The sequence below is a fragment of the Carlito syrichta genome, unplaced genomic scaffold, assembly GCF_000164805.1.
Source record: "Carlito syrichta isolate Samal-C Ts95f unplaced genomic scaffold, Tarsius_syrichta-2.0.1 Scaffold298254, whole genome shotgun sequence".
NCBI classification, from domain to species: domain Eukaryota; kingdom Metazoa; phylum Chordata; class Mammalia; order Primates; family Tarsiidae; genus Carlito; species Carlito syrichta.
The window spans coordinates 517,814-544,526 of NW_007242350.1; the positions used below are offsets into that span (position 1 = coordinate 517,814).

The 26,713-nt window shown below is 37.2% G+C and overlaps 1 protein-coding gene across 1 annotated transcript in view; it reads right to left on the reverse strand.

Annotated features, from left to right (window-relative positions):
- Positions 1 to 4,149: 4,149 nt before the first annotated feature.
- LOC103256943 (histone H3.3-like) overlaps positions 4,150 to 26,713 on the reverse strand; it is a 45,629-nt gene continuing 23,065 nt past the window's right edge. The window contains exon 2 of the mRNA XM_021710728.1: positions 4,150 to 4,766. Within this exon, the coding sequence (XP_021566403.1) occupies positions 4,342 to 4,766 (425 nt within the window). The 3' untranslated portion in view covers positions 4,150 to 4,341. The remainder of the gene's footprint in view (positions 4,767 to 26,713) is intronic.

Below are 26,713 nucleotides of genomic sequence, written 5' to 3' on the forward strand. Positions count from 1 at the left end.
TCGTAAGAACCTGCTCCAAAACCTGCTCTCTGTGTAGCAGCTCAGATGGAAAGACCCAAAGTGTGTAACTCTGTTGGCTCAGCTGCAGGACAACAGCTCTCAGTCACCCCACACGGTGAACGCCTTCAGACTGAGAGTTACAGCGCCAAACTCAGGGATCACCAGGGTTCCAAAGATCAATTACCATGATTACAGACTAGAATTTCAATAACATTTGGATTTGTCACCTAATGTCTTCTCCCTCTATGTCTGTGTCCCCCTCCCTTGCTCCTTCTCCTTGCCTTTCTCCCTCCCTTTCCTTTTTGTATATCTTTCACTGGGTTGTGTGTGTGTGTGTGTGTGTGTGTGTGTGTGCGCACACACACATTTTTCTTAGTGAAGTACTATCCTCTGAAAAGAGAGTGGTGAATTGTTCAAGAGACATTTAAGCATTCTGTGAACAGTGACCGTAACTTATAGTAAAGGATGTGAGAAAATAATTGCTGAAAAGTTTAAAAAATACAACTGCCCAAATGAATATCTGTGACGCTCTGTTTATCCTGAGACATGGAATATATTGACCATACTGTCTTGGTCTTTTTTCCTTCTTTGTCTCATTCTTTAAAAACATTTCACATTTCATGAGCAAAGGAACTGTTGAAAAAGCCGTATAAGTCATGTATGGTTAATTGTTGGTTGTTTTGTAAATGCAGGATGAAGGGAATTAAAGCTAACATCAAGCATAAATGTTTAGAGACACCAGATTTCATGATTCCATAACTGAGAGTTGACTGTACATATTACTGGTTCAAAGGAAATTGCTGAAGAAGAATTTTGTCTTTACATTGGATATTGATTTTTTTCCCTCCTGTCTGGCCATCCCAGGTGTTTTCTTTAGGATTGCTTCCACATAAATACTGACATATTTTCTGGTTACTTAAGATGTTGGGATAATCTTTTCTTTACCCAAATCTCCCATGTCCCACAGCTCCCTTACTGATTCTATAACTCAGGGGCCAGGCCTAGCTAAGTGACAAAGAAATAGCTGGCTATTTGCTTACAGAGAAACTTTAATCAGTTCCCTTTCTCTGACATAATAGGCAACTGTTTTCTTCTAATAACCTCTTAAGAAGATTCATTACCTAATAAGTTTGACACTCTAGTTTAGGGAGTATCAGGAATCAGAGGTTTATTGTCATCATAGTAGGTCAAGACAGAACAATTTCGGCTAAATTAAGACTGACTTTCCTGCTATAGTATGACAACAGCCTTCAGAGCAACAGGAACCTAGCCCTAACTGCTTCCCTGTGTATGTCTAATGGTCCTCACCCATACAACACATCCAAAAGGGAACTCTTGATTTCCTTCCCCCTCTTCTCACTTAAACAATTTTCTTTTTTCTTTCTCATCTCAGCATATGCTACCACCATTATCCATATTTGATTCTTGTCTTTTCTTCAACAGACATATAAATATATCAGCAGGTTCTTTTAATTTTACTTACCAAGTGTACTTAAATATGATCACCCCTCTTTGTTTCTACCCTGGTCTCAACATCTGTCATCTCTTGCCTAGGGCAGACGCTTCCTCACAAGTATCCCTGTTTTTTCTCTTGCAGTTCTCCAACTGACACTTCTTTTTTTTTGAGTTGGAGTCTCACTCTGTCACCCAGACTGGAGTGCAGTGGCCGCTCCCGGCCATTGCAGCCCCGACCTGCTGGACTCCAGTGATCCTTCCGCCTCAGCCTTCCAAGTAGCTGGAACTACAGGCGTGAGCTACCACGCCTCGTTAATTTTTTTATTTATTGTAGAGATGAGGGCTCACCAAGTTGCCCAGGCAGGTCTTGAACCCACGGGCTCAGGCAATCCACTCACCTCATCCTCCCAAAGCGTGGGATTACAGGTTGAGCCACCGAGCCCGGCTTATAAAGACAAATTAGACTATTTCCTGTCCAATGGCTCTCATTACTCCTAAAATAAAATCAGCTCCTCCTCTTTGCCTTCTACATCCCACATTAGCTAGCTCTTTCCTTTACACAAACTTATTAAACTTCAAATATTGAAGAGGCAAGCCAATAATTAAAACACTCCACACTGAGTCACATGTGATCTCTAAGCCCGTTAATCGTATTAACAAGAACTCATATTCATTGGATTCTTTCTGCATCAATGTTTAACAACTATTGTTCCATTCGAATTTCACAAAAATGTTGTAAGATGTACGTTATTATTTCAATTTTGTAGATGAGAAGGAAGCTAGAAAATTCACTCCAAGTTTCCCTGCTTGTAAGTGGTAGAAACTTGAAAAGATTTGAACTCAATATTTTCCTAAAAAGTTTGAGCTTTTCTTCTGTCCCCAGGATGTCTTTTTTTCTTTTTCTGCCTATCGTTCTGATGTGAGAAACTTGCTGGTAAAATGAAGCCTCAACAGGGCTTTTTAAAAACAGTATTAAAGGGTGCTTAAGTTTGTACTCAAAAGGCAGGAACAAACTCTGGCAGCATGTCAGAGTCCACTCCTATCTCATTCCTGAGTTGCGGGTTTTTCCTCCTCTCCTAGAGGCTAGAATTTTGATCAAACTGGATGATAGAAAAAACATATATCCTTCAATAATTGGTCAGGAAAATAAATGTCCAGAGCCGACATGGGACACTGTGGAGGAAGCACAATAAATTTCGTGCCGAATCAGCTTACGAAGGCAAGCTGGGGCCAAAGCATCACAGCTGTCATTTGGCTGTGGGAAAGAGTTCAGAGGTCCCTTCTACTGTTCATTCCCATGAACTTAAGGTTCTCAGAAGGGCACTCCGGGAGGTGACGCTCCATTTTCTGTAGTAATGTGACCCAGAACATGACAGATTGCTAGTAGTTAATCAACAGGTTATGATAAAATCCAAACCTGATTTATTTCTTTTGCCCGAGATTGGTCGGATTTCACATACATGCAAACACACGCAAGTAGCCGAGCAGATCACATAGAAGCCAGTCCGAATTATCCAATTGACATTTCCAACTCATATTTTATTGTCTGGATAATTCATAGACATTATGAAAAATGACCAAATATTTCAAGTTTCCAAATAGAAGTGGCATCTATTCAGAAATGTAATTTTAATTTATGTAGTGCACAATTTATGTTAAAAGTTTAAAGCTTTAAGAGGAACTTCTTTTGTCATGGAAGAGTGTGGCTTAATCCAGATATGGAATGTCAAAGGTGATCATGAAAATGGAACTTTGCCATGTACAGGAATCTTGGATTACTTTAAAGATGTTTTTGACTCCATATTCCTGATATTTTCAAATATTTTAGGAGGTGTTATGATTGGTAGCTAGTAATAAAACTTTGTGATGTTGTAAAATTTGATGATGAAAGTAATAGCAATAATAATAATAAATGTTAAATATTAATATATAAAATAAAATACATATAAATACAAATAAAACACTAACAGTGATTGAATCTCATGCATGACAGGTATCTAAGAGATCTGTATTTGTTAGTGTCAAATAAATTCTTTTTTTAATAGTCTAATGTATTTTATTTTATTTTATTTATTTATTTTTTTTGAGTTGGAGTCTTACTCAGTCGCCCAGACTGGAGTGCAGTGGCTGCTCCCGGCCACCACAGTCTCGACCTTCTGGGCTCCGGTGATCCTTCCACCTCAGTCTTCCGAGTAACCGGAATTACAGGCGCGTGCCACCACGCCCGGTTAATATTTTGATTTATTGTAGAGATGAGGTCTTGCCTGCCCAGGCGGGTCTCGAACCCGCGGGCTCAGGTAATCCACGCACCTCAGCCACCCAAAGGCGTGGGATTACAGGCTGAGCCACCGAGCCCAGTTAGTTTAATGTATTTTAATAGCAAACTTACAGGAACAGCACAGAAGACAGATAACATTAAAAACATGTACTTGCATGTAGGACAACTCAGTTAGAAAAGAATAGTGAATGGATGGAATCTACCGTATGATAAAAATGCTACAAACGCCATTTAGTTGCCATCCATAAGAAATTTACTTGTTTTAAAAAAATCCAAATGCTGGCATTGTCCAGAAAAATTTAACAGGTTTACTTATAATTGTTATAAAGTTGAACCGCTGAAACTTGTTCACTGAAACATTTTGACTTGCATTAATACTTTACATCCCTGCTTTTGTATTAAAAATTCACACACAAATGAAAATGGAAAAACTGCCAATACCTGATTTCTGTCCCCTATTTTTCCACTCGCAATCATATACTCAGGTACCTTTCGACCCCATGGAGGAAAAAAAAAAAAAAAAAATCTAACGTTCAGAACTACCAATAACAGTAAGAAGAGAATTTTTTTTTTTTTTTGAGAATGAAATGTTTCCTATCATAGTGGATTTAAGCACACTCTCCACGTATGCGGCGTGCTAGCTGGATGTCTTTTGGCATAATTGTTACACGTTTGGCATGGATAGCACACAGGTTGGTGTCTTCAAAAAGGCCAACCAGATAGGCCTCACTTGCCTCCTGCAAAGCACCAATAGCTGCGCTCTGGCAGCGCAGATCTGCTTTGAAGTCCTGAACAATTTCTCTCACCAGACGCTGGAAAGGAAGTTTGCGAATCAAAAGTTCAGTGGACTTCTGATAACGTCTATTTTCACGGAGTGCCACAGTACCAGGCCTGTAATGATGAGGTTTCTTCGCCCCTCCAGTACAGGGCGCACTCTTGAGAGCGGCTTTTGTAGCCAGTTGCTTCCTGGATGCTTTACCACCGGTCGATTTGCGGGCCGTCTGCTTTACACGAGCCGTGGTACAGAAACCTCCTTACTTAGCCCGCTTCGCCTTCGGCTGGAGCTCGGAGAGTTAGAGGCGGCGCTGGCGTTGGAGGGCGACGGCGGCGCGGCGGTGGCTGAGAACACCAAAAAAAGTTCTTATGACCACCTGATAGCATAGGAACTTTTCACATCACCATTTCATAGAAGAGTCAATTTAGGCACAGGAAGGTTAATAACTTGCCCAAGGCCAAACAGCTAATATAGTGCAGAGTCAGGATTCAAATTAAACCAGCTTTCTTCCCACTCTATGATATATTTCTAATTTATACATTTACGCACATTTCTATATAGTATATAGACTTTCAACATAATTCTAATACTACAGTATATTTCAGAAATAGAAGCCAGCAGTACTCCTATGATTAATTCAAACAGGATCATCAAGAACTGCTACTGAAGTGAAGTTTTCAGAAATTAAGACAGGAAACTTGTGATTTCAAAAGTTACTGGGTGATAATTGCAACACAGGCAATGAGTTTTTTATTATTCCATCAGGGAAAGAACTTGTGGGAGGACACAGTTAGTGTAGGAAGAAAGTTAGAAATGCTACTTAATGTCACTAGATTCACTAAATAACTGCTATCTTATAAACCAGAGGACAAAATTTGCCAGACAATAAAAAGTAAGGCATATTTTTTTCATATTTTGATTGCATTTTTGTTGACTCCTTTAGGTCTTGATGGTTAAATATACAAATCTGCCCCTTATTTACATCCTGTTTCATGACACATTTTGGCATTTTATGTATAATTTTTATAAAGCCAGTGTATGTAGTAGAACCAAGAACTTATTGATTCAGAAAAAAACAGACACAAGAAAGATGCCAAGTTCTCTGGGGCAATGGCTGAATTATTTTGACTGCTGCTTTCTTATCAGCATACTTTTTTGTACCATCTCAGAATTGGATTACCAGGAAAAGGTTGATTTTTAAAAAAATGCCATTCAAATATAAGAACACAGAACAGCAGAAGTTGGAGTGCAGTTCCTAGCAAATAGTTTGAAAATCTAATACATTGTCAAATGAAAACAAACTTCTTGGTCTTTAAATTAGAACAATAGTGAGAGGATCACAAACAGCTGTGGCACTTAAGGAAGAAGAAAAACTCAGCTATAGTGTGGAGGGTTGCTGCTGAACTATAAAAAATTGTCATGGGTTTTATTACATGCTAGCTAATTAATGATAATGAATCTTATTTTTTTTCTTTGTACATTTTGAACATATTTCAAGATGAACAAGAAGACTACTTGGTACATATATCTGCTAACCTTGGCATTTGAAACTGTTCCTCTTTTATTCTGAAAAACCCAGAACAAGAAAGACTCTCTTCTCTTTAAGCCAGTAACTGAGTTGATTTGTAGGCTGGCTGCTATTATCATTATTTAATTCCTCTATCATACAAAACTTTTCATTTTCTTCTGTGATCATCAGTAATGCCTGCATTAACTCTCAGCTTCATGGGACCAAAAATTAAAGAAGCTCCTATATGCCATGTCTAGATTATTTTTTTTAGATGTTAAATAAATGTTGACTACATTTGTTATAACCACTCGAGGTGAACATGATTTCTCTCTGGCTTCCCCAAAGTTAAGAAGCTAAGTTCTGTGTTTTATTTGCATGTTTATTTGTATTTTTATATTTATCTCTTCTTGCTAAACAGGTCAGAGAACAGCAAATAGTCAATTGGTATTTTGGGAAAGTGCTCGTTGAAAATGTCATGAGGCTGTTTTCGCTGTATTTCTGTAAAGACATTGTATATAAGGTGGAGAAGATATGTGACTTTCCAATGTCAAAACCCACTTATGAGGGTGTGGGCACTGTGGTCAGAGCTTGGGGATCTAGTGAGTAGATAGACACCCCAAAGTCATTAATTCTGAAGTTTTTCTCTGGTGGCAGGGTTGTACACATGTTTATGGTAGGGATGGCTTGTCTGCATTGACTAAGACACAGAAAGCTTTTATTTTGCCAGACTTGTGCAGCAAAGCCACAATGATACCTTAGAAGAAGACAGACCCCTGGCCCTCACCTCAGCTGCTCCTGAATTCACCACAGCCTTAGGGACACCCTTGATTCTTTCAGCTCATTAAGAAAAAGGTATAATTGTTCTTGTTTACTTATCTTTTGAAAAAACATTAAAGAGTTTTTTTCTAAAATAAACAAACACAAAATCTAGTCTACCAAATGCCTCACAAATATTATGAAGCCTTTTGGTAAAAACAGACCAAACCAAAACTATATTTGAATCATAGACTGATACCTTGACATAGAATAAGTAACATGTTAGTATTTTGAGGTTGGTGTATAATTAAGGGTTAAAGGGAAAGAGGAAAGAGTTACCAAATCTAGGTAGAAGTCACAGAAAATCAGTTCAGACAGTAATTTTCAGAAGGTTCTTTTTCGTTTCAACTTTCAGGAACTTTAAAACTTCAATCGAGCACCAAGTACTTTCATATTTCTTTGCCCCTCAGTTTCTAAGGTTGAACACTTCTAAATCTTTACAAGACCACATTCAACCTTGCCAGCTGGTCTCTAACATGGATCTGTATGTATGTACATATGTATGCATGTATGTATGCATATGTTTTTGTCAATTTTGCATCCATGATGATAAATCTCTCTCAACCTCATAGTTAGTGAAGATCACAAGATAGAGAAAAACCAAGATCAAGTACTGACAAGTAGAAGACAACACATATATGTAAGTTAGAAATAATTTATTAAAACTAAATAAAAGAAAATTGGGAAATTAAGGATATTGTCAAGAAAAATAAATAGAAATGTAATGGTAAAATAATTGTGATGATGATGGCAGTATTGGGTAATAATTAAAGCCCACTAATCAGTCTCTGTGAATCAAGAACTCATGAGTAGTTGGGTGGAAGATGATGACCTTTGCTTAGCAAGAGACAGTGTGAGCTAATAGTATTTACAAATTTTGAAGGTGGATATAATGCTAGTATTGACTAGAAATAAAGTGTTTCAAACATACTAATGCATTTGGTAGCATCTTTTAACATAAAAAGCATTTGATGGCATTAATTATAACTTAGTCCTATCCGTTTGTTTAAAAACAAAATCCATTAAGGAATCTGAGTAGATATTTGTTGAAGTGAGAACTGTACATTCAGATTTAAATTTTACCGTGCAATCATTTAGTTGCTAGGGAAATGTTAGATGTTCATTAAAAAATACTTTTGATGATTCTGTAGAAAAGGGACTTAATAATCCAAATAAATGCAAGGTCCTATACTTATAATGTTTCATCTTTTGCAATACTTATCTTAATATTTCCTATTAAATTAATGTATTTATTAATTATGATATAACCACCTATAACTCTTAGGTGAGATTGTAGCACTGTAGACAAGTCATTGTAGCACTATGTACAAGTAGCATGGTGACTATCCTGAGATTTTACAACAGAAACTCAGCCACATAGATAAGGGCTCAAAAGATTATTTTTTGGATCAATCAGCCCTTCAGTTTATTGTTTGGGATTCTTTTGTCATACTTGAGTATTGTTAACAGGGTGTTTCTTCCTGTGGTGTTGTGGTGTTTGTATATCTTTGACTCTGATCACAGGAACTTCTGCAGATTATAATAAGAGAGGACTGCAGTGGAACTAGGAACATACAAGTGTAAAATTGATTTTCCAAAATAACAAAAGTTCTGCTAATACATGTAGTGAGCACAGTAATTACAGCTCATGTTTCTGACCCATTGCTGTATTCTACCTTTGTCTTATTTATAGCTGCCTATGAAAATGAAGCATTTGATCATCCTGTGATGGTGCTATTTTATCATCACTTAAGACAAAAATGTGTCCAGTAAATTTCTGAGTACCCTCTGTCTATGTATATAGACATTTAATTGACATATTAATGGACATTAATCCCAATTAACTAGTTTCTATAAACATTTAATAGATATTTCTGAAAGTCAAGACTATGCCTATTAAATGGGATAAAACAGGCTACACTGAGCTAATTAATAAACCCTGAAATATGAGATTAACAAATCTAAAGTTTAATAGAAGAAAGATCTGTTTCTCCTTGCAGTTTGGGTGATGCTTACTTCCGCGTTTTGCCTCAGGGATACAGGTTGCTTTTGTCTGTGGCTTTGTCTTCCTAACCGATGGCCTCCACACTTGCAACTGAGGAAGGGGGGATAAAGACAATGCACTGCCTTTGATTTTAGTTGTCCCAGTTTGGAAGTGCCATGCACTCTCACCTGTTAGTGCCATGTGCTATACTCGCATGACTTTAACCTACTCAAAGAAGGATGGAAAATTTAGTGGTGTGCATCATTCAGAGTTCAACCTGAGACGCAGAACCAGTAGGAGATATATGTGTTAAGAGAACTGTTGCAATAAATAGCTTTCTGTAATTGTGGGGGCTGGGTAGGCAAGACTGGTATTCACAGAGCAGGCCACCTGGAAGGGGAGATTACAAACAGGCCGAAACTAACCATGGCTTGAAGCTGCAAGCCACAGGACTTTTTCTTTCTCTGTCTCTCTGTTTCTCTCTCTCTTTCAGGAAAGTCTCAGTGTAATCTCCTGGATAATCTCTAGTTGAGGTCAACTGATTATGAACTTTTAATTTTATTTGCAAATCCCCTTTACAGCAACACCTAGCTTAGTGTTTGGTGGAACGCGACCTCAAAAGCCATTAGAAGGGTGCATGTGGAATAATAGGTGAGACCTAACTACCTCTACCAGAACATGAAATCATTATTAGTAAGTCTCATGAGACTTCATTCATTAATGGCTACAACATCAGCTAAAAACAGATGTGAAAGAAATGATCAGATCAATGGCCCTGTAAGTTGATGTATGAGAAGGACGAGAACCATCATTTAATTATACCCTATGTGCATTGTCATCTCTGAAAAATTGATATATAATTAAAGTTATTTAGTCTCAAAAGTTTTATCTGATTTTTAGAAACATGCCAAGAACTAGCAAACACTTCACCATGCTAACTTATCTTAGCAGAGGGTGTTTTGATGTTTTGTTTGGTTGTGATATTAACTAAATTTCTTGTTCTTCCTGTTTTTTCATTACACTTATTTTGCTATGCTGTTATCTCTTAAGCACCTCATGCACATTTGTTAAGCTCTTATTAGTCAATAGAAACCGGCCTATGTTCTTGTTCTTAATGCTACAAAACATGAATTTTAGTGGAGGTTTAAATTCGACCTCATAAAGATCTTCCTTCCTTTTCTTATCCCCCTTGGCGTGGCCTTTATATTTCTCTTTTGCTTCTCATTAGTAGCCCACTGAGCTGTATTACCTCACAGCAGCTATGAACAAGACAGCTTTAGCTTAGCAACTTCACACTCCTATCAGCCAGTTAGTCCTCCTTTGCCCAAGTCACAGCTGACATCCTTATTGCTGGTGTCACCTGGTAATGGCTGATGGTGTTTCACATTCTCCCTGTGCTCTGAAAATAACATTTGCCAAGAATTGGCCAGACACTAAGGTGAATGGAACCAAGGATGTCTTCCATCTGCTGCCTGTTTGTGCTCTCTTTATACACTCTGAACATTACCTGAGCAGGAGAAAAGACTTGCTCCCACAGATATCAGTTCTACTAGGTAAGGAGCCAGATGCAAGCCCTTTCTGGCCAAGTTGTGCTAAACCTTTCTCTGTTGGAAGCTATTCTTTGCCAATCAGGCAATAAGTCAAAACTAAAAGCTGCAGGAGACAGACAAAGTGATGCAGAATTAATAAACTTCTTTGTGCCAAGGTACAAAAATAATATTTGGGGAATAAACATTTTCGTTTTAAGGTCAAACTTATTCTACCTTGGGACCACTATTAGATTAGCAAGTGATTTATCAGTCATAGACAGAGCTGCTTTAGAAGGTCCTAAAGTGAATTGGTTATGCTTATTAAGCCAAAGTACATTCGTTTCCTTTATTGTCTATTGGGTCAAGATCTCACCTTATGATAACATACCTGTATATGGATTTTCATTGCATAGTGTAATTAGTGCATGGTCTATTGAGTAAGCATTATGAATTTTTAAAATTATCTAAACACCTCTTCATATGCCAACTCTAGTGATAATTACCAAATGTCTATATCTAGAAAAACAGGCAATTCAGAAATATCAATTTGTGCTATTATTTTTGATACACATGTGCTAGTTTTCCTTAAATATAGACATTTGGTAATTATCACTGGAACTATTTGTTACAATTTCAAAGAAGATACCAATGAAATAGAAATATAACTTATTTGGTAAAAATGTAAATGCTGAAAAATTCTCATTATCTTTTTGCAGAGTACAGTTCTTAGTTTCCTATTCATATTTCATGTAATAATTTTGGATTAGCCATCTGGTTTGTTGAGGGTTGAAAATCTGTTTAACACCAACGCAGAATTTTTGTTAAAAAATAAAACAAGTCACACAGAAATCACAAATGTTTTTCAGGTATTTCACAATGCTAATAATGAATAATTTTTAGGAGCTGGTATGTGATTTGCACTTTTATCTTTAGCACCTTTTCTGCTTTTTTCATTTGTGTACTCTAGATTCACCTTCAGCATGCTTTTGAAAACTATTTTTCGAAGATGTGTCAATCGGAATGGTTGATACATAATAAATCTTACCAAAAACCTATGTTGGACCACCCACATTTTTTCAGTATCACTCTTTCTCTTGTTAGCTCAGTGGATTAGATGGAGGATTTTCTCAATGATGCCAAATTATGTCCCTTATATTGAATTACCCTCTCTCTGCCCCAGATCTACCAATAGACTCCACTCTTCTGCTACTCATCCTGGGTGGAGGTGGTCAGTCCACACTGAGACATGAGAAGCAAAGTGTTGTTTTATTAGCACAGATTCTTCATTTCATTCATGTGCTAGTCTTGAAGTGTGTGCTGCATAAAAAGATGAAGATCTGACACTATCTGACTTCAAGACTTACTGTAAAGCTACAGAAATCAAAATAATATGGTATTGGTGAAAGGGATGACAAATAGATAAATGGGACAGAATAGAGAGCTTTGAAATAGACCTTCATAAATATAGTCAACTTATATTTGACAAAGAAGCAAAGGCAAAATAATGGAGGAAACACAGTCTCTTCGATGAATGGTGCTGTGACAACTGGACATCCACAAGTACAAAAATCAATCCAGATACAGACCTTATACCGTTACCAAAAATTAATCCAAGAGGGATCACAGCCTTAAATGCAAAATGCAAAACTATACAACTCCTAGAAGATAACATAGGAGAAAATCTAGATGATCTTGAGTTTGGCAATGACTTTTTGAATATGATGCCAAAGGCATTATCCATGGAAGAAAGAATTGGTAAGGGATTCATTAAAATTAAAAACTTCTACTCTGTAAAAGACAATATCAAGAGAATAAAAAGACAAACCATGGACTGGGAGAAAATTTTGGCAAAAGACATATCTGATAAAGAACTATTATCCAAAATTGCAAGTAATTCTTAAAACTCAACAATAAGAAAACAAACAACCCAATTAAAAAAATGCACCAATGACTTCAACAGACACCTCACCCAAGAAGATATACAGATGGCAAATAGGCATATGAAAAGATGCTTCCCATCATATGTCATCAGGAAAATACAAATTAAAATGAGATACCAATACATATCTATTAGAATGGGCAAAATCCAGAACACCGACAATGCCAAATACTGGGTGAGGATGTAGAACAACAGGAATACTCAGTCACTGCCAGTGAAAGTGCAAAACAGTATAGCCACTTTGGAAGATAGTTTGGCAGTTTTTTACAAAATTACACATACTTTTACCATATAATCCAGTAACTGCACTCTTGGTTTTTACCTAAATGAGTTAAAACCTTATATCTGCACAAAAGCTTGCACATAGATGTTTATATAAGCTTTATTCACAATTGCTCAAACTTGGAAGCTACCAAGATATTCTTCAGTAGTTGAGTGGGTAAATAGGCATGGTACATCTAGGTAATGGAAAATTTTCAGCATCAGAAAATTTTGAGTTTTGGAGAAATGAGCTACCAAGTCTTGAAAAGACAAAATGAAAATTTAAATGCATATTATTAAGTGAAGGAAGCCAATCTGAAAATTTACGTGCTGTATAATTCCAACTATATGATATTCTGGAAAAGGCAAAACCATGGAGACAGTAAAAATATCAATGGTTCCAAGGAATTATGGGGAAGAGAGGGATGAATAGGGAGAACACAGAGGATTGTTAGGGTTGTAAATAGTCCAACATCAGGAGTGAACTCTAATGTAAACTATGGACTTTGGATCATAATGACGTGTCAGTGTAGGCTCACTACAACAAAGATTCCACTCTGGTGGGGGATATAGATAATGGGAAGCTATGTATGTGGGATATTTCTGTATCTGCTTCTTGCTTTTTCTATAAACCCAACATTGCTCTAAAAAATGTCTTTAAAAAGGCGAGCCTGTAGTATTATTCTTATATTTGGCAGGTAGTGCTCTTAATTGCTTTCTCCTTCCACTTGTGGCAGGAAACAAGCTGCAGCCTATGGATGTGAGTGTCTGTGACTCCGTCCCAAATCATTGACCCACATTCTGTTGTGTCTTGCTGAATTATTTCGTAGTCATGCCCAGCACCTGAGTGTTAGAACATCTGGATAAAGCACTTTACTTATAGAAGCATCAAGCAGAGCACATGTGGGTATTGGACTCTGAAGGCCAAACTTTGGCTCATCTGCATATGTTGTTTTAAAAAAAATAGTTTTGGAGGGAAAGATAAGGCCCATTCAACACAGATGCAGAATTCTGTAAAGTACTCATTCAAATGCCATCTGTAAGAAATGCAGTTTGAAGGGATAAATCTAATGGAATCGAAGAAGGATTGTGTTAGGGCTGCTGTTTCTGTTTGGACTGAGCCCAAGGTTGAGTAAGTTAACCACTAGAAGCAGGCTGGCTTTTCACAAAGTTTTGAAATAATGTCCAGGTTCATTTCGACAGGGTTTTGCTCCATGAGTTCTCATTTAATCACTTAACCTCTAAGAAGGCCAAGGCCAGGCAGTTGCTTCTTCCCTTCCATAAGTGTCCTAAAGGTGTAAGTTTTGAGAGGATATATTCATAGGTACCTACTGCATTCAAAAAGAGATTCATAATACAGACCTATGTACCTGTCAATCTTTTAAATTTTTTATTTTCTTTTTAAACTTTATAATCTGGAAATGAATGAAGAATGATCCATACATTACCTACTGGACAACACTTAAAGTGCTCTCAGTAATAGTTTGTTTATCATTTGTTGATGATAATTTGACTAAGGTGGAGAATAAAGACAGAATATAAATGAGTTAAAAGGTTAATATATTACTATATTTTCAGACTCAGCATTTATACCCAAACCTACTCGCAGGTAGTGTGGAGATGCAGGCAATACTATTTGATGGTAACATGGAGCAATTAGCATGAAATTAGTCTCTTGCTGTAGGTGAAGACACATGAGTGATACAGGCACATCAAAAGGCACACAGTCAATGCAGCAGAAACATGGTGGCATAGCCATGGTCACATCAGAGAGGAACAGTCTAGTCAGACAAGTAGAATGTCCATATTCTAATCCCTTTTCAAAAGAAAAATGATTCTTTCTTCCATCACCTTCTTTGAAGGTAATTCTCATCATTGATTGATGAGTGATAGTAAGATCAACATAGTTTGAATGATATGATCAGATCTTATAAGATCTCAGGAGGTATTTAAATAAACTTAGCAGTGGATCTGAAATGAATAGTGCTCTTCCATTTTCTCCAAGGAACTGGGAGTAGATAATGCGAGTTTCTGTATTTGCCACTGGGAGAGGATGGCATTCTCTTACCTAAAGGATTTAGGAACTATAGTAGAAGGGACCGGGAATGGCTGGGTGGGAAGCGACAGCATCAACACTCTGACAGGATCATTGTGGTGTGGAGTAGTGTGATAGAATTTTTATGGGCCTGATATTTTCTGAATATTAATTTCAAGACTGGGCTAAAAGATGTGGGCTTAAACAAAGTGATTCGATGATACTATCATCTGAATATTTACTTGTTTCTTATGTTAATTTTCTAAGTGCTTCTTTGCTGTTCTTAAAATAAAATTGTCATGCTTTGCACACAGTATAGACTATATATGTACCGGTGTATATTGATGTAAATGGCAGTTGAGGGTATTATCTTCAGAATTAAATTTTGAATCAGTCTGTTGTCAAGTTTAGGGTGCTTAATTTTGTGTAACTCTTTCATTCTGACTCTAATGTTTCATTTCTTTGGATCTATAATGTCTACCTTGAATTGTTTCTCCAGAGGCCAGAGTCTAAAGCCAGAGACCCTGAGACAAGTAGCCTCCCCTCTAAGCTCTGTTAGGTACAGCTGTTGAATGTCCAACAGGGTAAAGTCCTTAGAAGTATCTGTATGCCACAATATATTTTTAAAACTCAGTCTATTTATAATCTCTAATCCTTCATCTCAAGGCTGTTAGACACTGCCCTTTTTTTGAAAGCTGTTCTTTTGAGTGCTGATTTTAGAACCAAAGTCTCAAAGCATCATAGAAGCCCTAGCTCTTTTCCCTAGCCATAAGCTTTCGAATTAGTTTTAATAGCATGTCAATTGTAAAGCTACACAAGCTACTGCAGGTTATGGCTAATTCAAAACTAAATAGGATTGGGAATATCATTTGGTGTGATTATATCATTAAACCACAATTGTCTACCTCCTTGCATTCCTGTGCTTAATATTGGTGTTGACAATAATATGAAATCATAACACCTTTGATACAAGAAATGCAAAGCTCTTTAAAATAGTGTCATTACAGCATCCCTGTGAAGCATTCTCAAAAAATATCTTTATCTGTGTTTCCTAATTAAGACACTGGTTGTTGCTGAATCAAAACATGAAGCATGTCCCCAGAAGTCAGAGTTTTTAACTCTGGGATGATCGTTCACTTCACTTATAGCGACTAAAGTGAAACTAGATAAAAACACAATCATATAATCCCATTATTCTTACTAATTTTATAATACTGACCAATTCCTTTTTTAAAGAGAAATGCTGTCTATCTGAATGTTAAAACTAAAACCTAACAATATTCTTGAAGCAATAGGAAAGGCTAATTAAATAATACTGATGTTTTGTTTTAATCAAATATAAATGCTCTTTAACTTCTTTTCCAACTTGTTTCCATTTTACAGATAAAGTTCTACTTATTTATGATTGAAATGGTCAATTCTTAGAGTTGCTCAGACCCAGTTAAATACAAGATAAAGAAGACTCCGAGGAGAGAAGTGGTCATATTCAAATCAAATTATCAGATTTTTTTATCCTCTGTTACATCTTTAAATTGACTGCCATTAATGCCTAGATTAGTAACCTCAAGAGGCAGCCTGCACTAGATAGGAATTCTGCTCCCAAGGTACTGCATGATTATGTTGTGAGATATTTGCAGAGAGGTTTATTTTGGGCTGGGTGAAATTAGCATCTTTGTTTACAAGAATACCATCTCACTGATCACGTTAAAGTACATGCCTAATAACCAGCATTTCTTAGGCTTTTATGTTGCCCTTAATTAGATTCTTCAAACTTAATTAGGGGAACAAATGGTACTTTTTGTTCTTTTAAGTCCCCTTTAACAGCTTTCTCACACATAAAATGTTCCCGCATTTATAGGTAGTTTGGCTTCTGCTTTAAGCCTACTGGTTAACTGCTCATTGGTTAACTCCTCCATTCAGAGAGAAATCCCCTCTATTTTCATGGGTGCCTTTGATCCCCCCTCTTTTATCTTTTGATTTTCAACCATTAATATTGTTTATTTTTAGATAAAAATTATTCATTAATTTTTTTTGCTGTTCTTGTTTGGGAACAGCATTTTGCACAAGGCTTAGAAACTGGCAAAACTAAATTCGTTGAGCACTGGCACATGCAGGGAGACTAGGACAGCTTTTGCCTTAGAAATTGCAGAGAAAAATTGAGTTTCCACACCCCCGCTCCTGGACTTGGGGTGGTGGTGGTGTGGGAGGTAACACTGTTTTCATTTGAATTAAAATAAAAATGATTGGCCTCATTTTGATACCTATTATACTTTTGAATATTTTTATTTTTGTTCAATAAAGGACTTATTGCATTCAGAAAGCTGGCACTCAAAGTAATAAACTAATCCCAAGGATGTGAGATTTTTCAGCCATGCTGTCTATCTGCTTTGTGCCACTAATGGTAATATAAGACTATTAGAAGTGAACCGAGTAAATGAGAAATAGTCTTTGCATTAGAGCAGGAGTCTGTCACTCTTCTGGCAACCCTGCCGAGAGCTACACATCAAAGCCACCACACTGTGCTAATAGTGTCACTTATCCCACAGCCTTTACACTGTCCCATATGCAGTTACTATGCAGGGGGTGTGCGCATGAGGGTGAGAGGGGAGTTGACAATGTGCTAGAAGAAACCGTAGGAGATAAACTGAATGTGATTTATCACCTCTAATCCTTGCAATGGAAAACATTTAGGAAGAGCAAATAATCGAGGTCTTTCAGAAATATGTTTTTATCGAAAAAAATCCTTGAATTAATTAGAAACCTAAAAATGGAGGATTAAAAATATTTTTGAAAAAACTCATGAGAAAAGCTTTAATGTATTTATATAATTGGAAGAAAGAAATTATGCTTTAAAACAATCTTCTTAAAACTACTTAGTTTTGATTATATGCCTGAGAGAACATTAAAAGAATCCCTTCATTATTATTTTTGTATATGGCAATCACAATCACAGATATCTACATAACTCAAGTAGCTGAAACAAAAACATTTCTATTAAACTGAAAGCAATCAGTGATAACATATCTATATTCCACTTATTGCTGTCTTCCATACTGGGCTAATATTGTTTTTGTATTTGATTTTTCTTTTTTGTTGTTGTTGTGTTGTTTGTGTATATAGCAATCACTGAGTGGCACCAGATTGACATGTTGAGAGGATGAGAACCAGGCAGACAGCACAGACATGTCAGGCACAGACCTTCCAGCTGTAGTAGGGAAAGCAGCATCCTTCATGCCCTTAGGTGAGCTTGTAGAGTGGGTGGGGTTACCTGCTCCAGCATCTCTGCCAGGCTTTGGCTAAATACAATGGCCTTGTTTCTAGGTCAGTCTTTTCAATCGGCCTCTTAGGGACTGAGCTGGCTGTGAGTACTTCTCTAAATGTCCAAAAATTTGGGGAGAAATAGGAAAGAGAAATTTAAATGGCTGAGTTGAAGTTTGCCATTATGCTTTAAACATCACAGGGTTAGTGTAAAAGATTTTCCAATAATATTCCTGTGACCCAGGAGAATAAAAAATAAGCATCTCAGAGAAGAAAATCACCAACAAGTAGAAAAAAGGATTACAAGCAAAGCAACAGATCACCTTCACTTCTTCAGATTACCCAAGACCTCTTTTGCAGAATTTTGGCAATTCCCCTCTCATTTGGAAGTCAAATCTGACAATTCCAGCTCATTGGGATAGCATCTTTAAGCTACAAAGAAAGAAATCATAGCAGGGATGCCCTGAAATTTTCACATCTTAAATCTAGAGGAGTCTCTGAGTTCATCTTTCATTTCCCATTTAATCTCATAATTAACATACAGAATGATTCAACTGTAGAACAGGTAGGAACTTTGACTACATAAACATGCAACAAGTGACAATTTCTTGACAAAGACTAGGAAAGAGAATCTTTAAACAGCAGAAAGAAAGAAAAAAAATTGAAAAAAAATATTTTGGGGTTTTTCAGTCTAGGCAGGGACCTCAGTGGTTTGATATTGTGTTTCTACATAGGAAAATACACAAATGAAATGAATTTTGTCAACTCCAGAAAACCTGTTCCTTACTGCATAGTCTCACCTCAGTTAATAGCATGATGTCTACCAAAGCTAGAGTCATCCTCAGACCTTCTTGTGCCTCTACCCTCTTGTCAACCACCAAGCACTACTGATTCTCCCTCTCAAGCACCTCTTCATTTTAAATCTGTCCTCACTGCCACTGCCTTCTCTTTGGGGCAACTCTACATTTGAAACCTTGTTCTTCATTCTTCACATTCTTCCTCCAGCCTTGTAAGGTAGAGAAGATTCATGTGAAGCATCTTTGTGTTTGATGGCAGGAGCCTTAGGTTTCATTATTTTTCTGTAGGCAACTGCCTATCAGATGGATGGTCTCCCTAGATATAGTCTGTTCATGCTGCCGGAGATCTTCTCTGAAATTGCAATGCGCCATGCTCCCATTGTGTCATCTCTAACGCCTTCTGGGAGAGCAACAGTTATTATGATCAAAGCCTCCCGATCTTTCCCTCCTCTACAAATCTTGCCACCTTCATTTCTTCTCAACTCCCACGTGCCCCCTACGCTTCAGTGACGAGGAACTTCTCACTATTCTCTGAATATGCCACTCTTTCAAACTCTGTTTTCCCAGATGCTGTTTCTTTTCCTGGCGTGCCCTTCCCTCTTTTCTTTGCACAGTAAACTCCCACTCATGCTGTAAGACCCAGCTCGAATGCCACCTCTTCTCTGAAAACTTCCCCACTTTTGTGAAAAGAGCTGCACTCTCCCATTCAGGGATCTATCGGCCTTTCATGGACATCTCTCTTACGATAATTGTAGCCAGTGTCACCCCCTGACCTGGGCAAGTGGAACCCTGATTTAAATATCTCTGGCCTCCTTCAAGTGGGGAGAGGTTTATGGGCTCAAAGAGATGTATTACCCAGAATCATAGCCTTTCCCTTTCTATATTGTGCTCTGAATACCTGGGGCTACAAGACTCCCTACATGAATAGTTCCAATCCCATTCCAGAAGCTGGCTGGAGTTCTTTCTCTGAATCTTTGTGTTTAAGAATTGTTCACGTGGTGATGTGAACACCACCAGGTCTGAGGGATGGACGGAATGTAAATGGAGTGTGGATTCGTTGCCTGGTGTATCCACACACATGTGCCCAAGGGCCCTCAAGGCAAAAGACAGAGCTGGGGGTGAGTCAGTGAAAAAATTAAGAAAGGACACAGGCTTGGGCCGGAAGGATAGTATCTTTGATGACATTTTTTTCTAGCCTGAATCTCCAAGGAATTCAGGAATTCTAAACTTGAATCTGGTTGTTCATATTGTTAAGAAGGTATATTTGCTAAGGTAGAAAAAGAAACATATTTTACTCAGCTGTTGCTAGCTTAGTTTAAAACTTTTAAATATTTAGACATCTGGTATGTGGGCCTCCACTTAAATTCATGCTCAGGTCTAGCAAGTGTTATGAATGGGCCTGCTTCTCGTATAATTACTTCTTGATATCCTAATCTCTTTAACTGGGCTGTGAGTTCTGTGAAGGTTAGGACTCTTTTCTTAATATTTTTATTAATCGCTCATCATCCTGCTTGGCACAAGATAATCCTTGATAATTTATAATATTTGTTGATATAAAGAATTATATTCATCATACTTGGTTTATAAAAGCAGAACCGTGTATAACACATTTCAAGCAACAGTATCTAAACTGGTTAAAGTTAAAAAAAATCGGCTCTATGGTAACTTCACACAATGATGAGGGGTATAGTCATTCTCAAACAATGAATGATTGATACGTGATTTTAGAAGTGAGAATATAAAAGATGTATTTATTTAGCTCCAAAACAGATTCTATGTCCCCACTTATAGCAACTTGCACTAAACTTACAACAGTGTGTCATAAACAAAAGTCTTTGGATGCACATTCAGCCACTTCTGTGAAAGGTTAAAAAAAAAAAAATGAAAAGAGATTAGCAACAGTTAAACAATTGCTGCAGGATAGATACTTTTTCAGCTGTTTTACCCACACTTAATCTTCAGGACAATACTATGAAGCATGTATTATTAGCTGTATTTTAGAAATGAGGGAATATAAGATTCAATACATTTTGGTAACTTGCCCAAGGCCACAAAATGTGTAAATTTCAAAGCCAAAATTGGACCCAGAATGAAAAGTTATGCTCTTTTGACCAGAGCTGGCAGCCATAAAGGTTACTAGTATGTATTTGCTTTGGAAATTGTCAGCCATCAAGACTTGAAGCTTTTGGTGCCATTGAAATGAGTACTAAGCCTACATTGATGAAACAGCATTGGTTTTTCAGGAGACAACAATTTGCATATGTGCTCTATACAGAACGCTAGGTGAGGCACTGTGAAGAGCTATACCAGAAATACACACATAGATGCACATGCATATATGTATGTATATTCATTTCTCAATTGTTTTGATATTAATTATTACCTATAATTAATCAATTGAGAATTTTATTTTTATAAAGAAAAGGACAGATAATGAAAACCAAATGATATCAGCGCATAATTTCCAGAGTACCTTCTGGTAATGAAAATCAGTTAACTCAACTTTATTCCTCAAACAGGCATAGCTTCAGTCCCAGATGAGTATAATTTCATCTTCTCCATGGTTATCTTGGGTACTATGAGATTCTCAGTCTTCAAAGCCTGAATTATGCTGACTAAAGCTTACAGAGGTAGGAAAACATATGCATAAATACATCTGAGGGAAAGGGTTAAAACAAAATGAAAAGTTTTATTTCTCCTTCAATGCCACCCTTATTGGGCTCTTTATTTCTTTTTTAGCTTTAAGTGTCTAGTCAAAGAGACATATTTCTTTCAAATTTACTGGCAACATTCCCTAAAGGTCTTTGTTATGATTCTCACTGTACAGAGCTGCTCTTTGTGAGATGAAGGTGTAAGAACACACTTTCATTCCGACCGGAGTTAGGTGGTATCTCAGTGAGGTTTTGATTTGCATCTCCCTGATGATTAATGAGATTGAGCATTTCTTCATGTGTCTGTTGGCTGCTCGGATGTCTTCATGAAGTGTCTGTTCATATCTTTTGCCCACTTTATAATTGGGTTGTTTGTTTTTTTCTTTTCAGCACGTTTGAGTTTCTTGTAGATCCAAGATGTTAGGCCTTTGTCAGACCTGGAGTTGGCAAATACTTTTTCCCAGTCTGTAGGCTGTCTTCCTGCTCTCTTGATGGTTTCTTTGATTTATCAACAACTCAAAAAATAACAGCTGCTGGAGAGGGTGTGGCGAAAAGGGAACACTTCTACACTGTTGGTAGGAGTGTAAACTAGAGCAACCTCTGTGGAAAGCAGTGTGGCAATTCCTAAAAGCTCTAAACATCAACTTCCCGTATGACCCTGCAATCCCCCTACTGGGAATATACCCTGAAGAACCCAAATCACTCTATAAAAAAGATATCCGCACACGAATGTTTATTGCAGCATTGTTCACAATAGCAAGAACCTGGAACCAACCACTCTGTCCATCAAAAGAGGACTGGATTAAAAAAATGTGGTACATATACATGATGGAATACTATGCAGCCATAAAGAAGAACAAAATCATGAATTTCGCAGCAACCTGGATGGAGTTAGAGTCTATAATACTAAGTGACCTCTCACAGAAACAAAGATCTGAGTATCACATATTCTCACTCATATAGTGGAACTTGATCATTCATGCACTACTATAAGAAAATGACTGACAGTGTTGGGAAACTATGGGGGGAGGATGGGACTAATGGTAGTAAACATCTGTCTGGAGATGGGGAGACACCTGTTATCAACAAGGGGGCCTGAATGAAGCATATTTGTATACCTAACCCTTAATTGTACCCCACAATATCAAAATAAAAAATATTGATAAAAAAATTAAAAAAAAAGAACATACTTTCAATTACTTTGATCCTTATGTGTAGCTACTGACATTTTATCATAATTTATCTAAATATCATATATTTTCTAAAAAATGTATACTTTTAGTTTCATGCTTCTAAGACTCATTATATATGTATGAACCTGTAACTTTGGGGATGACAGGAATGAGTTTCCAGTGTTCATAGCACATCTTCTCCTTGGGTAGAAGAGTAAGCTATTTGTACCTTGGAATATCCAATGTCACAATTAGACTTACTCATTTCTTGCACCAGTCTCCTTGCTCACCTTCACTATCACAACTTCTGCACCTCACACTAGAAGTCATCTGAAATTCCATTCCTGGAATATAACTTCTTTGGCTTGGATCCTATTAAAATGCATGTTTAACTACAGTGATAAGATTGACTATATAAGCAAATGAATGAAAGGGTGAAATTGCTATGAATGTGTCAGATTTTTCATGGAAATTGACCCTGACTGTATAGACTAAGGCCTGGGTCCAATATGACTGAGGAGATTAACAACGGGAAAATTCTAGGGGACATGGATTCACAGAAAGGGTAGTTTAATAATTATTTTAAAAACATCTGGTCAATTACTCAAATTTCCATAAACCTTGACTTGAATGACCATTGTTAGTCTGTCCATTGTTATAGATTGAACATCAGTTCTGGTAAACATGTGCCAATAGTGGTCTTGGGCTCGGTGGCTCAGCCTGTAATCCCACGCTTTTGGGAGGCTGAGGTGAGTGGATTGCCTGAACCCGCGGGTTCGAGGCCCGCCTGGGCAGCAAGACCTCATCTCTACAATAAATCAAAAAATCAGCTGGGCGTGGTAGCGCGCGCCTGTAATTCTGGCTACTCGGAAGGCTGAGGCGGAAGGATTGCCGGAGACCAGCAGGCCGAGACTGCACTTCAGTCTGGCGACAGAGTGAGACTCCAACTCAAAAAAAAAAAAAAAAAAAAAAAGAATAGTGGTCTTCTGAGTGGAGAAACCTTCAAGTGTCAGCCTTTTAGTTTAGGACACATCCTGCTCTGCTTAGCCCAGTGACTCCCTGTTCAATTTCTAATTCCTCTTTCACCAGAAGGTTACAAAGTCCTTTGATGTTTCTCTCTTGGGCCCAGAAGAAAACATGTTGAAGTGCAAAATGGCTGGGCTCTTCCTGCAACATCCTCTGAAGTTTCTTCTGAAATTTTTGTTGCTCCTTTCTCTCCATGTCTCTTTCAATATTAGATTTAAAAGACTTTTAAAGATTTTTTCTCTCTCTCAAAAAATACAACTAAAAAATACAAAACCTCTGGGTTTAAATTCATTTAATAGTTAACCTTTCTGATCCAATGGCTCATTGAACAATGTGACAATGAGCATGTCTTAGTCAGCTCTGGCCACTGTGACAAAATATCATAGACAAGGTGTCTTAAACAACAGACATTTATTTTTTATAATTTTGGAGGCAGTAAAGTCCAAGATCAAGGTAATTCAATTCTTGGCAAGGGCTCTCTCCCTCACTTGTACGTGGCTACCTTCTTGCCATATCCTCACATGGAAAAAAGAGGAATCTCTGATGTCTTTTCATTTTCTTGTAAGGGCACTAATTTCATCCTGGGGGACCTCCACCCTCATGACCTTGTCTAAACCTAATTACATTCCAAATGGCCCATCTCCTAATTCTGCTTTTGCTATTATTAATAGAATTTCTTTCCTAAGTGTTGAACCACATGGACTTCCACTTTTCTTACTCTTCTCTCAGAATTCAATAGGTAGTTTGGCTAGTTACAAAATTATATTGAGCTACAGATTTTGTTTTGTTTTTAGTTCATCTTCTAAGCCCTCTTTATTTCTTCTTTGCAAAACCTCTCCCCATTTTCTTCTTCCTTTTTTACCTATTACCACATTAAATCTGTTTTCTACATGGAACAATTGTCAGTCTTGATCAGCCTTCTGTTTAACATAGTGTCCCCAAGGGATAATAAGTTATAGATATAGGTTTATTATCTTAAATATCTATTTTAAATAATCTTTGAATCTAGTTAAAGTTTAATGATAGCATTGAAAAGCTTAAATAGCCCTTAAAAATCATCAGTCAAGTCAGTGTACTCTCATTGTACTGATGAGGACATGGAGAGCTAGGGAAGTAAAATAACTTTCCAGTGGTCACATCATAGGACTAGACCTCAGTTCTCTAGAGCAATATTCTTTGCCTAGTTATTATCGCAGGACTTTATTTCTTCAAAACTTTTTTCTTCCAAATTTAGCTCTCACTTCTATTAGGAAGCATTGAATTAAGTGTAAGTTTTAGGTCCAGTTCTGCCTGGGTAGATCAGGCTGGACTACATTAATGATGAAAATTAGCACTTATGTGTGCCTTGGGCTTAAAATAAGTCAAAGCTAATGGAAATAATCCAGTGGACTCCAAAACAATTTAGTATTTTCTTCTTTTTGCTTTGGTTTGTAAATAATCTGTATACATGGGGAATTCTAAGTGGATCTGAAAGACACAGGTGTTTACATTCTCTGAAGTCACATTTAAAAAGTCTTGTTTTCCACAGGCCTGAGGTGTGGGATACACACCATACACACAAATTTCTTTGTGTATGTGTGTATGTGTATAGTTAAGTTGTCATGAACTATGCTTGAATCAACTTGAATCCAACCATATGGGATATAGCAGAAATAAAAGGTGGAAGAGATATGTATCACATACAAGTTCACTTAACAAAATTAAATATGGATGGGTCAATTTTAACAGTAAATAAGAATTAAGAATTAATTATGCTGACTGAGCATGTAGGTTTCAGTCCTATCTTCCCTTTTAAACCCAAATTAGCACTTCATTTTTGAATTATAGCAATATAGTAGATTAACTTTAATTTTGTGATGTTGAGGTAGGAACTTTGGAGCAAGAATCTAAAAAGCATTGCTTTTCAGAATTAAATGCTCAGAAAACTTCAATATAGAAATTGTTCAGAACAAGGTAGATTTGGTGATTGTTGCTCAAGATTTGGAATGCTCAAGAATACAGATATCTCTGCAACGGTAGGAGATGAGTGTAAAATGTATTCAATTGATCATATTTTTCTTTCATTGAGTTCTGACTTCATTTTCTTCCATGATCCTCTTGCTTACTGCACTCCAGTTTTATTGGCCTTCTTACTATGGCATGTGCCATTCCCATATGTAGAATGCTATTTCCCCAAAAGGTCACAAAGCTAATATTCTTCCATTTTTTAGGTGTCTACTCAAGAATCACATCCGCAGAAAAGCCTTTGCTGACCATACTCTCTAAAGTGGCGCCTCAGCAACTCTTAATTCCTTCTCCCCAATTTATGTATTTTCATAGAATTTCTCACTAACAATTGTAAATGTATTGTTCTGCTCACTTGTTTTTGTTTGTTATTTCATAGACTGTAGGTTCAATGAGACTGGGGACAAAATAAGGTCCCCATTCTAGTCTCCAGGGCCCAGAACGATGGCTGTACTAAGAACTCAAAAGAGTATTTTTAAATAAAGACTGATTTCATGAATGAACATGACCTATTTCACCTTCACAGAGCACCTGTCACATGCAGGGACACGTGCTGCTGATGGAGTCCTGGTTTTACGCTGGGGTATCTATTCTTTTTCTAAAACTTCTTTTTCTTTCAAAGAAGTTGAATCTGAAGAATTTTGTAACTTTGGATTCAGTTTTTTACTATCAAATTAAAGCTAAAAATGCTGCCAGGAAGGAGGGAAAGCCAGATTGGAGGGGGAGGAGGCGAGAGGTAGAAGAAGGGGAAGCAGAGAGTTGGGGGAGGAGATGGCTGAAAGATCCAGGAAACCTGAGGAGAGGCAACAAAAACCAATTAAAGTTAATGAACTACAGCTAAGCTTTTTATTTTAGTTTTTTTCTCCCCCTCACAGTATACCAGGCTTAACTTGGAATTATTTTTCTTGGAGAGACACTTTCAAAAAGTAGACTATTTCCTTCCCTCCCCCCATGCTCAGAAAAAAAAAAAAATAATATAACACTTGAATCAACAAAAGCATGAGGATATGTTTTGTGCAGCTATCTAGTGGATTTGTCACTTGGCCTTCAGCCTTGGTTCCACCACCTACTAAATTCTGGCAGAAGCCCAGAATGTCACAAATCCTGTTCTCCTCTATCTTCACATAAGCTGAAAGTCGGCCCTACTGAGGAGTTATCTGGAGGCAGGAGGCGGAGGTCCAATTGTAGTATCTAATATTAGAAATAGAGACGCCTCCAATGGT